Source organism: Chiloscyllium plagiosum, unplaced genomic scaffold (genome assembly GCF_037043375.1).
Source record: "Chiloscyllium plagiosum isolate Xiang-an unplaced genomic scaffold, Cpla_swu_hap1 HiC_scaffold_43, whole genome shotgun sequence".
Taxonomy (NCBI): domain Eukaryota; kingdom Metazoa; phylum Chordata; class Chondrichthyes; order Orectolobiformes; family Hemiscylliidae; genus Chiloscyllium; species Chiloscyllium plagiosum.
The window spans coordinates 31443122-31456547 of NW_028270181.1; the positions used below are offsets into that span (position 1 = coordinate 31443122).

The window sequence follows — 13426 nt, forward strand, 5'->3', positions numbered from 1 at the left end:
TTTTGGATTTTTAAGAACCGACTTTTAATTCCCTGCTGTTTTAAAATTCTTTCCCCTAAAATGTAGATCATTAAGATTGCTGGACAGGAATCCAAAAGAGTCTTCAAGAAACAGTTTACATCCCCTAAGAGCTGAGAGGATTCTGTTTTGTGCAATTGATCCATTCAATCTACAATACACACAGCGTCGCATTTCACATTGGAGCTGATTGTGAACACTCTGCATTAGTACAGACTTTATCAGCTCACTTGAATGATGGAAATTTTAAGTATGTTAATCCTTTTCATACTCATATAACCAAGTTTAACCAATAAAGTAGAAAGAAAATGTCACTCAACCTTCTTTTAAAAGAGTCAGCTTTGTGGTAGTGGCCTCTGGATTTACTGTGTCCTTCAAAGACTTGCACTTTAATTCTTGTTCTGAGATTGGGGCCCCTGACTTACCATGGGCACATCCAACCACACCCCCACATCGCATCTGCACCCAGTGTGCAACAAAATTTATGGCGAGGTGGCCAATTCATGTTCAGAGCGCCAGCCTGCCCTCCGGTTAAAGACAGTGGGTGCGCTCCCAATGCCAACAGGTGGGAGCTTTAGTAAAGCGGGCTGCCAGTGCGAGAGTTGTAACAGAGAGGATGTCTCAAGAATATTTAATGGTGCACATTTAGTGTCCAGCTGCCCACTTGAGTCACACCAAGCCAGGATCTGCGCCTCATACTATTGTTCTCAAACCGCTACATTCAGGACATGACCCAGAGGAAAGGGCAGCTTATCCCTACATCAGAGACCCTAGGCATCTGGAGGTGTTGGTGGACATGGTCATAGAATCCCAACAGTGGAGAATCAGGCCATTTGGCCCAACAGGTCCACAAAGGGTAACTGACCCACACCCATTCCCCTACATTTAACCCCTGATTAATGCACTTACCTCATACATCCCTGAACACTATGGGCAACTTAGCATGGCCAATTCACTTAATCTGCACATTCTTGGTTTGTGGAAGGAAACTGGAGCACCCGGAGGAAACCCACACAGACACGGTCAGAATGTGCAAACTCCATACAGTCACCCATGGAATCAAACCCGGGTCCCTGGCATTGTGAGGCAGCAGTGCTAACCACTGAGCCACCGTGCCACCCTGTGTTGATAGAGAGATAGACTGTACCTTTGCAACTTAACACCACAGAAGCCACAAAAGCCAGACTCAGCCAGCCTGGACCTGACTTGCATTCCAGGTCAGTGCTGTGTCCAGGTGCAGCAGTGCAGGAAGAAGGCCAATGATCTTCTGCATTCCACACAATTATGTGCCACCATCTGAGAGCTCACACTCAGTTGGCTACCACTCACTCTAACTCTGGCACTGTGCACACCTCGCCCCAGCAATCACGGACTAGAACACTCATTGTATCATGTATCATGTTGACTCTAAAGAGATGGTGTGGGGGGAGATGGAGTTCAGATTTTGGGGACATTGGGGCCAGATGTGAGACCAGTACAAACTAGACAGACATCATGAATGTATTCGCCGAGCCGGTGTGTTTTTTTTCTGCAAACCTTTTGTCGGCTCGCTAGGTGACATCATCAGTGCATCTTTGATAAGGTGTTGGTGGTCTGTCCCACCTGGTATTTATATGTCTCTGTTTGTTGATACTTCTAGTTCTGTATCTGTGTGGTTTGTAGACAGGGTCCAGTTCAATGTGTCTATTGATTGAGTTTCGGTTGGAGTGCTGGGTTCACAGAACTCTCTGGTGTGTCTCTGTGTTGCCTGTGCTAGGATGGTTACATCATTCCAGTTGAATTTGTGACCTTTGTTGCCTGTGTGGTTGGAAATGAGAACGTGCTGGTCATGTCTGGCAGTGACGAGCTGATGTACGTGCTCTTGAATGGTCAGTTTTCTTCCGGTTTGCCCTATACAGTGTTTTTCACAGTCCTTGCAGAGTATCTTGTCGAGAGCGTTTGTCCTGTTGGATGTGGGTTTAGATTACTTACAGTGTGGAAACAGGCCCTTTCGGCCCAACCAGTCCACACCGTCCCGCCGAAGCGCAACCCACCCATACCCCTACATTTACCTCTTCAGCTAACACTGTGGGCAATTTTAGCATGGCCAATTCACCTGACCTGCACATCTTTGTGACTGTGGGAGGAAACCGGAGCACCCGGAGGAAACCCACGCAGACACGGGGAGAACGTGGAAACTCCACACAGTCAGTCGCCTGAGGTGGGAATTGAACCCGGGTCTCTGGTGCTGTGAGGCAGCAGTGTTAACCACTGTGCCACCGTGCCGCCCACGGGTGTTGGGTCTTTAACATTTGTGAGGAGCTGGTGTAAGGTGTTGCCGATCTGTGGGCCACGAAGATTCCCAGGGGTCTGAGCAGTTGGATGGTTATCTCTGGTATGTCTTTGATGTGTGGTATGGTTACTATTGTGTCTGGTCATGTAGGGTTTGCTTCTTTGGGCTTGTCCTGTAATTACTGTAGGATAATGCTCATGGGGTACCCATTTCACTTAAATCCCTTGAATAGGTGTTCCTGTTTTGCCTCCTGGAGTTCTGGGTTGTTGCAGTGTGTCCTTGCCCATTTGAATAGTATTCTTTTGTAGTTCCGTTTGTGTTTTCTGTTATAGTTCAGTATCTGGTCAGTATGGGCGTTCTTCCTGTACACACTGGTCTGGAGTTCCCCGGTAGGTGTGTGTTCCACTAATATGTCCAGCAAGGGGAGTCATAGAACATAGAACATAGAACATAGAAGAATACAGCGCAGTACAGGCCCTTTGGACCCTCGATGTTGCGCCGATCCAAGCCCACCTAACCTATACTAACCCACTATCCTCCATATACCTATCCAATGCCCGCTTAAATGCCCATAAAGAGGGAGGGTCCACCACTGCTACTGGCAGGGCATTCCATGAACTTACGACTCGCTGAGTGAAGAACCTACCCCTACCTTCAGTCCTATATCTACCCCCCCTTAATTTAAAGCTATGCCCCCTTGTAATACCCGACTCCATACGCGGGAAAAGGTTCACACTGTCAACCCTATCTAACCCCCTAATCATCTTGTACACCTCAATCAAGTCACCCCTAAACCTTCTTTTCTCTAATGAAAACAGCCCCAAGTGTCTCAGTCTTTCCTCATACGATCTTCCTTCCATACCAGGCAACATCCTGGTAAACCTCCTCTGCACCCGTTCCAGTGTCTCCACATCCTTCCTATAGTATGGCGACCAAAACTGCACACAATATTCCAGATGCGGCCGCACCAGAGTCTTATACAACTGCATCATGACCTCAGGACTCCGGAACTCAATTCCTCTACCAATAAAAGCCAGTACGCCATATGCCTTTCTCACCGCACTATTTACCTGGGTGGCAACTTTCAGAGATCTGTGTACATGGACACCAAGATCCCTCTGCTCATCCACACTACCAAGTATCCGACCATTAGCCCAGTACCCCATCTTTTTGTTATTCTTCCCAAAGTGAATCACCTCACACTTAGCTACATTGAATTCCATTTGCCACCTTTCTGCCCAGCTCTGCAGCTTCTCTATATCCTGCTGTAACCTGCCACATCCTTCCTCACTGTCAACAACTCCTCCGACTTTCGTATCATCCGCAAACTTGCTCACCCAACCTTCTAACCCCTCTTCCAGGTCATTTATAAAAATGACAAACAGCAATGGTCCCAACACAGATCCTTGCGGAACACCGCTAGTGACGGCACTCCATGAAGAAACTTTGCCATCAACTACTACCCTCTGTCTTCTTCCATCCAGCCAATTCCTAATCCAAACCTCCAACTCACCCTCAATGCCATATCTCCGTATTTTCTGCAGTAGCCTACCATGGGGAACCTTATCAAACGCCTTACTAAAATCCATATATACCACATCTACCGCTTTCCCCTCATCAACCTCCTTCGTCACCTTTTCAAAGAATTCAATAAGGTTTGTGAGGCACGACCTGCCCTTCACAAAACCATGCTGACTATCCTTGATCACATTATTCCTATCCAGATGTGCATAAATCCTATCCCTTACAATTCTCTCTAAGACTTTGCCCACAACAGAAGTGAGACTCACCGGCCTATAGTTACTAGGGTTATCCCTACTCCCCTTTTTGAACAAGGGAACCACATTTGCTATCCTCCAGTCTTCTGGGACTATTCCTGTAGACAACGAGGACATAAAAATCAAGGCCAATGGCTCTGCAATCTCCTCCCTTGCTTCCCAGAGAATCCTAGGATAAATGCCATCAGGCCCAGGGGACTTATCTATTTTCACCTTTTCCAGGATTTCCAACACCTCTTCTCTACATACCTCAAAGCCATCCATTCTACTTATTTGTGACTCAGTATTCACATCGACGACAATGCCCTGTTCCTGAGTAAATACTGAAGAAAAGTATTCATTCAGTATCTCCCCAATCTCTTCCGCCTCCACACGCAACTTCCCACTACTATCCTTGACTGGACCTATTCCTACCCTAGTCATTCTTTTATTCCTAACATACCTATAGAAAGCCTTAGGGTTTTCCCTAATCCTACCGACTAAGGACCTTTCATGTCCCCTCCTTGCTGCTCTTAGCTCTCTCTTCAGGTCCTTCCTGGCTACCCTATAACTCTCAATCGCCCCAATTGAACCTTCACGTCTCATCTTGAGATAGGCCGCCCTCTTCCATTTAACAAGGGATTCCAATTCCTTATTAAACCACGGCTCCCTCGCACGACCCTTTCCTCCCTGCCTGACAGGTACATAATTATCAAGGACACTCAATAGTTGCTCCTTGAACAAGCTCCACATATCATTTACACTCTTGCCTTGGAGTCTACTTTTCCAAGCCACACATCCTAAGTCATGCCTCACCGCATCATAATTTCCCTGACCCCAGCTATAACTCTTGCCCTGTAGTACACACTTATCCCTCTCCATCACGAGTGTAAAAATCACCGAATTATGGTCACTATCCCCAAAGTGCTCACCTACCTCTAATTCTAACACCTGGCCTGGTTCGTTACCCAGAACCAAATCCAGTATGGCCTCACCTCTTGTTGGCCTGTCTACATATTGTGTCAGGAAACTCTCCTGCACACATTGAACAAACACTGACCCATCTAACGAACTTGAGCTATAGCTTTCCCAATCAATATCAGGAAAGTTAAAGTCTGCTGTTGTTTTCCTCTCCTTTAGTGAACTTTATTCCGGTGAGGATGATATTGATATGATGGTGGGTTTCTTCCAGTCATAGAGTCATAGTCATGGAAACAGACCCTTCGGTCCAACCCGTCCATGCCGACCAGCTATCCCCACCCAATCTAGTCCCACCTGCCAGCACCCGGCCCATATCCCACCAAACTCTTCCTATTCATAAACCCATCCAAATGCCCCTTAAATGTTCCAATTGTACCAGCCTCCAACACATCCTCTGGCAGCTCATTCCATACACGTACCACCCTCTGTGTGAAAACGTTGCCCCTTAGGTCTCTTTTATATCTTTCCCTTCTCACCCTAAACCTATGCCCTCTACTTCTGGACTCCCCGACCCCAGGGAAAAGACTTTGTCTATTTATCCTATCCATGCCCCTGATAATTTTGTAAACCTCTATAAAGTCACCCCTCAGCCTCCGACGCTCCAGGGAAAACAGCCCCAGCCTGTTCAGCCTCTCCCTGTAGCTCAGATCCTCCAACCCTGGCAACATCCAATCTGAACCCTTTCAAGTTTCACAACATCTTTCCGATAGGAAGGAGACCAGAATTGCACGCAATATTCCAACAGTGGCCTAACCAATGTCCTGTACAGCCGCAACATGATCTCCCAACTCCTGTACTCAATACTCTGACCAATAAAGGAAAGCATACCAAACGCCTTCTTCACTATCCTATCTACCTGCGACTCCACTTTCACGGAGCTATGAACCTGCACTCTAAGGTGTCTTTGTTCAGGAACACTCCCTACGACCTTACTATTAAGTGTATAAGTCCTGCTAAGATTTGCTTTCCCAAACTGCAGCACCTCGCATTTATCGGAATTAAACTCCATCTGTCACTCCTCAGCCCATTGGCCCATCTGGTCAAGATCCTGTTGTAATCTGGGGTAACCCTCTTCGCTATCCACTACACCTCCAATTTTGGTGTCATCTGCAAACTTACTAACTGTACCTCTTATGCTCGCATCCAAATCATTTATGTAAATGACAAAAAGTAGAGGACCCAACACCGATCCTTGTGGCACTCCATTGGTCACAGGCCTCCAGTCAGAAAAACAACCCTCCACCACCACCCTCTGTCTTCTACCTTTGAGCCAGTTCTGTATCCAAATGGCTAGTTCTCCCTGTATTCCATGAGATCTAACCTTGCTAATCAGTCTCCCATGGGGAACCTTGTTGAACGCCTTACTGAAGTCCATATAGATCACATCTACTGCTCTGCCCTCATCAATCCTCTTTGCTACTTCTTCAAAAAACTCAATCAAGTTTGTGAGACATGATTTCCCACGCACAAAGACATGTTGACTATCCCTAATCAGTCCTTGCCTTTCCAAATACATGTACATCCTGTCCCTCAGGATTCCCTCCAACAACTTGCCCACCACTGAGGCCAGGCTCATCGGTCTATAGTTCCCTGGCTTGTCTTTACCGCCCTTCTTAAACAGTGACACCACATTTGCCAACCTCCAGTCTTCCGGCACCTCACCTGTGACTATCGATGATACAAATATCTCAGCAAGAGGCCCAGCAATCACTTCTCTAGCTTCCCACAGAGTTCTCGGGTACACCTGATCAGGTCCTGGGGATTTATCCACCTTTAGCCGTTTCAAGACATCCAGCACTTTCTCCTCTGTAATCTGGACATTTCTTTTAATGATGACAAAGGTGTCATCTACATACTGGATCCAGAGTTTGGGTTGGATGGTGGGGAGGGCGGTCCGTTCTCAGCATCACATTATTGCTTCTGCTATCAGCCCTGATATTGGGGAGCCCGTTGGTGTGCCATTAATTTGTCTGTATACTTGTCCAGTAAATTTAAAGTGGGTTGTGAGGCATAGGTCTAGTAGTTTTAATATGCTGTTCTTGTTGATGCTGCTGGTGTCACACTATCCTAGAAACCACTTTGCCCAATAACGTGGCAATGGTATCCTTGGCTAGGTCAATGTCTATAGATGTGAAGAGTGTGTCACATCAACTGAAATAATTCTGACATCCTCTTTCATTGTGGTATTTCTGATGATGTTGGGAAACTCTTGGGAGGAGAGAATGGAGTGGTTGGAGTATTCTATTAGGTGTTTTGATCTTGTTTGCAGCTCCTTAGCTAGCCTGTAGATAGGTGTCCCTGGGAGTAATAACACAAGACTGAGGGGTGCTCCTGCTTTGTGGTGAACCTTGGGTAATCCACAGAATCTGGATGTGTTGGATCCATTGGATTTCATCTTTTGTAGGTCAGTTTTGCTGGTATTTCCTACACTGTGTAGTTGCTCTCATGTCATAGGAATCCTATTCTCTTGACAGAACGTGGGCAGTACCAAATCAAATGCTGGGGGTGGGGGTAGGGGAAGATAGGATTGGCATTTGCTGGAGTGGTTGGAGATGGTTTAAACTGAATTGGCAGAGGGATCCGAACTTATGCAAGGAATAAGAGGAAGGGGAATCAAGGACAAGAACAAAAGACACAAAGGGGAGAAGAGAAGTGATAGGCAGAGGAATCAAGGGCCACAGTAAAACAAAATGGGGTAATGGAATGTTAGGGCATTTGAAATAAAGTGGATGAATTAGTCATGCAAATAGATGTAATCAGGTATGATATAGTTGGGATTACGGACACATGGCTGAAGGGTGACCAGGGATGGGAACTTAAGATGCAGGGATTCAGTATTTAGGAAGGACAGACTAAAAGGAAAAGGTGGTGAAGTAGTATTACTTGCTAAAAAAAATACATTATTGAGGAAAGGTATTAGCGCAGGCAAAGCAGAATCTGTGTGTGTAGCATTGACAAATACCAAGGGGCAAAAACCATGAGTGGAGGAGCGATGTGTTGACCACTAACCTGTCGTGGTGATATTAGGAATGGCGTTAAACAGGCAATCAGAGCTGGATGCAGTAAAGGAACATCTGTAAATATGGGTGACTTTAATCTGAATATGAATTGGGTAAATCATATTAGTCACAAAACTGTTGAGGAGGAATTCCTCAAGTGTATACAAGATTGTTTTCTGGACCAGTACAATAAGGAAACAACTAGGGAACAGGCCATTCTATACTGGGAATTAAGAATGATGGAAACTAATGTAGGTCCCTTACAGAAACAGGGGAGTTTATAATGTGGAAAAAGGAAATAGCTGACAAACTAAATTGATGTTTTGCTTCTGACATCACAAAGCACACAAGCAACATACAGGTCGTTCTCCTGTAACGCTATAGTTACGTTCCCATTGGCAGCCGTGCAAATGGGAACGCATTTGCATTTTTATAACAAAACTCGTGCAATAGAAATAATGGGGCCTACGGGAGAAACAGTGTTAGGGATGAACCACAGGAATACCAGTAAAAAAATCAAAACAAAAATAGTAGTTAGGAGAAAGTGAGGACTGCAGATGCTGGAGATCAGAGTGGAAAGGTGGTGCTGGAAAAGCACAGTCGGTCAGGCAGCATCCGAGGAACAGGAGAGTCGATGTTTCGAGCATGAGCTCTGATTCCTGATGAAGAGTATATGCTCGAAATGTTGACTCTCCTGCCCTTTAGATGCTGCCTGACCAGCTGTGCTTTTCCAACACCACACTCTTCAACTCTGCTCTCCAGCATCTGCAGTCTTCACTTTCTCCGAGCGTAATTTAAACTGGTTGATTAAATTCAAATTGCAGTCAGAACAATTGAAGTATCTAGTTTACAGCCAAATGTTACATATTTTCAATTTTCCAATGTATGCCTTCAACTTCATAACACCTCTCACCTTAAGAAAAAAATAAATCATCATAATGAAAAGAAGACTTCTTTTTTCTATTTATTCACCCCATTATAATGAAAAACAGGACATTAATCTAAGTTCATACTAATTTCTGCACACATATAAAACATTGGTATGTTCAATCTATCTATACTTAATCCACTAAATCCACGATAACGCATCTGCTATCACATTCTTTCGAGCCGCAACATGTACAATTTGTAAATTAAAAGTCTGTAACATAAGACTCCAACGAAATAGTCTCATATTCATCATTCCAAGAATGTAAGAGGATTGTGATCCGTATACACAACTGTCTCCGAGACATTGTCATCACATAAACATTAAAATGTTGTAGGGGCCAGTACCAAACTCAATTCCTTTTCGATGGTAGGGTATTTTCTCTGGTGGGTGTTGAGTTTCTTTGAGAAGTAACCAACTGGCTGTTCAGTTCCATTATCATCTTCCTGTAGCAGTACAGCTCCAACTCCTGTATCACTAGCATCGTTTGCAACTTTGAAGGGTTTCAAAAATTTTGGTGTAGCTAAAACTGGTGCGGTAGTTAATACTGCTTTTACATTGTCGAATGCCTCCTGGCATTGTTCAGTCCACAGAAATTTTGTGTTCTTCTTCAATAAATATGTTAGCAGTGCCACTATGCTGGCTTTCATTAACAGGGGGATCAAGTTTAAGAGCCGCGAAGTTTTGCTGCAGCTCTACAAGTCCCTGGTGAGACCACGCTTGGAATATTATGTCCAGTTCTGGTTTCCCTACTATAGGAAAGATACAGAGGCTTTGGAGAGGGTGCAAAGAAGATTTACCAGGATGCTACCTGGACTGGAGGGCTTGACTTATGAAGAGACGTTGACTAAGCTCGGACTTTTCTCTCTGGAGAGAAGGAGGAAGAGAGGTAACCTGGTCGAGGTATACAAGATAATGAGATGAATGGATAGAGTCAATAGCCAGAGACTTTTCCCCAGAGCAGGATTGACTGGTACTAGGGTTCATAGTTTTAAGATTTTGGGAGGAAGGTATAGGGGAGACATCAGAGGTAGGTTCTTTACACAGAGAGTTGTGAATGCATGGAGTGTGTTGCCAGCTGTGGTGGTGGAAGCAGAGTCGTTAGGGACATTTAAGCGACTGCTGGACATGTAGTTGGGCAGCAGTGAATTGAGGGGTGAGTAGGTTAAGTTATAGAACATAGAACATAGAACATAGAACAATACAGCACAGAACAGGCCCTTCGGCCCACGATGTTGTGCCAAACTTCTAACCTAGATTAAGTACCCATCCATGTACCTATCCAAATGCCGCTTAAAGGTCGCCAATGATTCCGACTCTACCACTCCCACGGGCAGCGCATTCCATGCCCCCACCACTCTCTGGGTAAAGAACCCACCCCTGACATCTCCCCTATACCTTCCACCCTTCACCTTAAATTTATGTCCCCTTGTAACACTCTGTTGTACCCGGGGAAAAAGTTTCTGACTGTCTACTCTATCTATTCCTCTGATCATCTTATAAACCTCTATCAAGTCACCCCTCATCCTTCGCCGTTCCAACGAGAAAAGACCGAGAACTCTCAACCTATCCTCGTACGACTTCCTCTCCATTCCAGGCAACATCCTGGTAAATCTTCTCTGCACCCTCTCCAAAGCTTCCACATCTTTCCTAAAGTGAGGCGACCAGAACTGCACACAGTACTCCAACTGTGGCCTAACCAAAGTCCTGTACAGCTGCAACATCACTTCACGACTCTTGAATTCAATCCCTCTGCTAATGAACGATAATACTCCATAGGCCTTCTTACAAACTCTATCCACCTGAGTGGCAACCTTCAAAGATCTATGTACATAGACCCCAAGATCCCTCTGTTCCTCCACCTGACTAAGAACCCTACCATTAACCCTGTATTCCGCATTCTTATTTGTTCTTCCAAAATGGACAACCTCACACTTGGCAGGGTTGAACTCCATCTGCCACTCCTCAGCCCAGCTCTGCATCATATCTAAGTCCCTCTGCAGCCGACAACAGCCCTCCTCACTGTCCACAACTCCACCTATCTTCGTATCATCTGCAAATTTACTGACCCACCCTTCGACTCCCTCATCTAAGTCATTAATAAAAATTACAAACAGCAGAGGACCCAGAACTGATCCCTGCGGAACTCCACTTGTAACTGGGCTCCAGGCTGAATATTTACCATCTACCACCACTCTCTGCCTTCGACCGGTTAGCCAGTTTTCTATACAATTGGCCACATTTCCCTCTATCCCATGCCTCCTGACTTTCCGCATAAGCCTACCATGGGGAACCTTATCAAATGCCTTACTAAAATCCATGTACACTACATCCACTGCTCTACCCTCATCCACATGCTTGGTCACCTCCTCGAAGAATTCAATAAGACTTGTAAGGCAAGACCTACCCTTCACAAATCCGTGCTGGCTGTCCCTAATCAAGCAGTGTCTTTCCAGATACTCATAAATCCTATCCCTCAGTACCCTTTCCATTACTTTGCCTACCACAGAAGTAAGACTAACAGGCCTGTAATTCCCGGGGTTATCCCTATTCCCTTTTTTGAACAGGGGCACAACATTCGCTACTCTCCAGTCCCCTGGTACCACCCCCGTTGCCAGTGAAGATGAGAAGATCATTGCCAACGGTACTGCAATTTCCTCTCTTGCTTCCCACATAATGCTAGGATATATCCCGTCAGGCCCGGGGTACTTGTCTATCCTCAAGTTGTTCAAAATGTCCAACACATCTTCCTTCCTAACAGGTATCTCTTCTAGCTTACCAGTCCATTTCACACTCTCCTCTTCTACAATACGGTCCCTCTCGTTCGTAAATACTGAAGAGAAGTACTTGTTCAAGACCTCTCCTATCTCTTCCGACTCAATACACAGTCTCCCACTACTGTCCTTGATCGGACCTACCCTCGTTCTCGTCATTCTCAGGTTTCTCACATACGCATAAAATGCCTTGGGGTTATCCTTGATCCTATCCGCCAACGATTTTTCATGCCCTCTCTTAGCTCTCCTAATCCCTTTCTTCAGGTCCCTTCTGGCTATCCTGTATCCCTCCACTGCTCTGTCTGAATCCTGTTTCCTCAACCTTATGTAAGCCTCCTTCTTCCTCTTTACCAGACATTCAACCTCTCTCGTCAACCAAGGCTCCCTCACACGACCATTTCTTTCCTGCCTGATAGGTACATACATATCATGGACACGTCGTATCTGCTCTTTGAAAAAGTTCCACATTTCCACCACATCCTTCCCTGACAGCCTATGCTCCCAACGTATGCTCCTCAAATCCTGCCTTACAGCATCGTAATTTGCCTTCCCCCAATTATAAAATCTACCTTGTTGTGCGCACCTATCTCTCTCCATAACCAAGGTGAAAGTCACAGAATTGTGGTCACCATCACCAAAATGTTCACCCACTAACAAGCCCACCACTTGTCCCGGTTCATTACCGAGTACCAAATCCAATATGGCCTCCCCTCTGGTTGGACAATCTATATACTGCGTTAGAAAAGCTTCCTGGACACACTGCACAAACGCCGCCCCATCCAATCTACTTGATCTAAAGAGCTTCCAATCAATATTTGGGAAGTTGAAGTCGCCCATGACTACGACCCTGTGGCTTCTGCACCTTTCCAAAATCTGTTTCCCAATCTGTTTCTCCACATCTCTGCTGCTTTTGGGGGGCCTATAGTAAACACCCAACAAGGTGACTGCACCTTTCCTATTTCTGACTTCAGCCCATACTACCTCCAGAGGCAGATCCCCCTCAAACTTCCTTTCTGCAGCCGTTATACCATTTCTAATTAGCAATGCCACCCCCCCTCCTTTTTTCCCACGCTCCCTAATCTTACTGAAACACCTGTAACCAGGAACCTCCAACAGCCATTCCTGTCCCTCATCTATCCACGTTTCCGTGATGGCCACAACATCGTAGTCCCAGGTACCGATCCACGCCTTAAGTTCACCCACCTTATTTCTGATACTCCTTGCGTTGAAGTATACGCACTTGAGCCCATCCCTGTGTCCGCAAGTAGTCCCTGTCAGTGCTACCTTCTCCACAGCCTCCCTACAGTCTTGGGCATCCTGACACACAGCTAGCTTACTTGCTGGACTACAAGTCCGGATCCCATCCCCCTGCCAAATTAGTTTAAACCCCCCCGAAGAGTGCTAGCAAACCTACCCCCCAGGATATTGGTGCCCTTCTGGTTCAGGTGCAACCCGTCCTGTTTGTACAGGTCCCACCTTCCCCAGAATGCAGTCCAATTGTCCAAATATCTGAAGCCCTCCCTCCTACACCAGCCTTGCAGTCACGTGTTTATATTTTACATTAAGATTAACCCTTGGCACAACATCATGGGTGTTGTGCTGTACTGTTCTGTGCTGTACTTTTCTGTGTTCTATGTTCTATGTACGCTGCTAAAGTTTGCAACAAACGTCCGGTAGAAACCACTTAGTCCCAAAGA

General features: G+C 45.8%; 1 protein-coding gene across 2 annotated transcripts in view; it reads left to right on the forward strand.

Moving 5' to 3' along the window:
• The window catches only part of LOC122541694 (fatty acid-binding protein, intestinal-like), a 65733-nt gene that overhangs the window by 34227 nt on the left and 18080 nt on the right, over window positions 1–13426 (forward strand). The window contains exon 5 of one of the 2 annotated variants that reach the window (XM_043678585.2): window positions 67–337. The exons of the other annotated variant lie outside the window; for it this stretch is intronic. Within the exon in view, the coding sequence (XP_043534520.2) occupies window positions 67–135 (69 nt within the window). The 3' untranslated portion in view covers window positions 136–337. Of the gene's footprint in view, window positions 1–66; window positions 338–13426 lie in introns of those variants that run through there. 2 annotated transcript variants of the gene reach the window in all.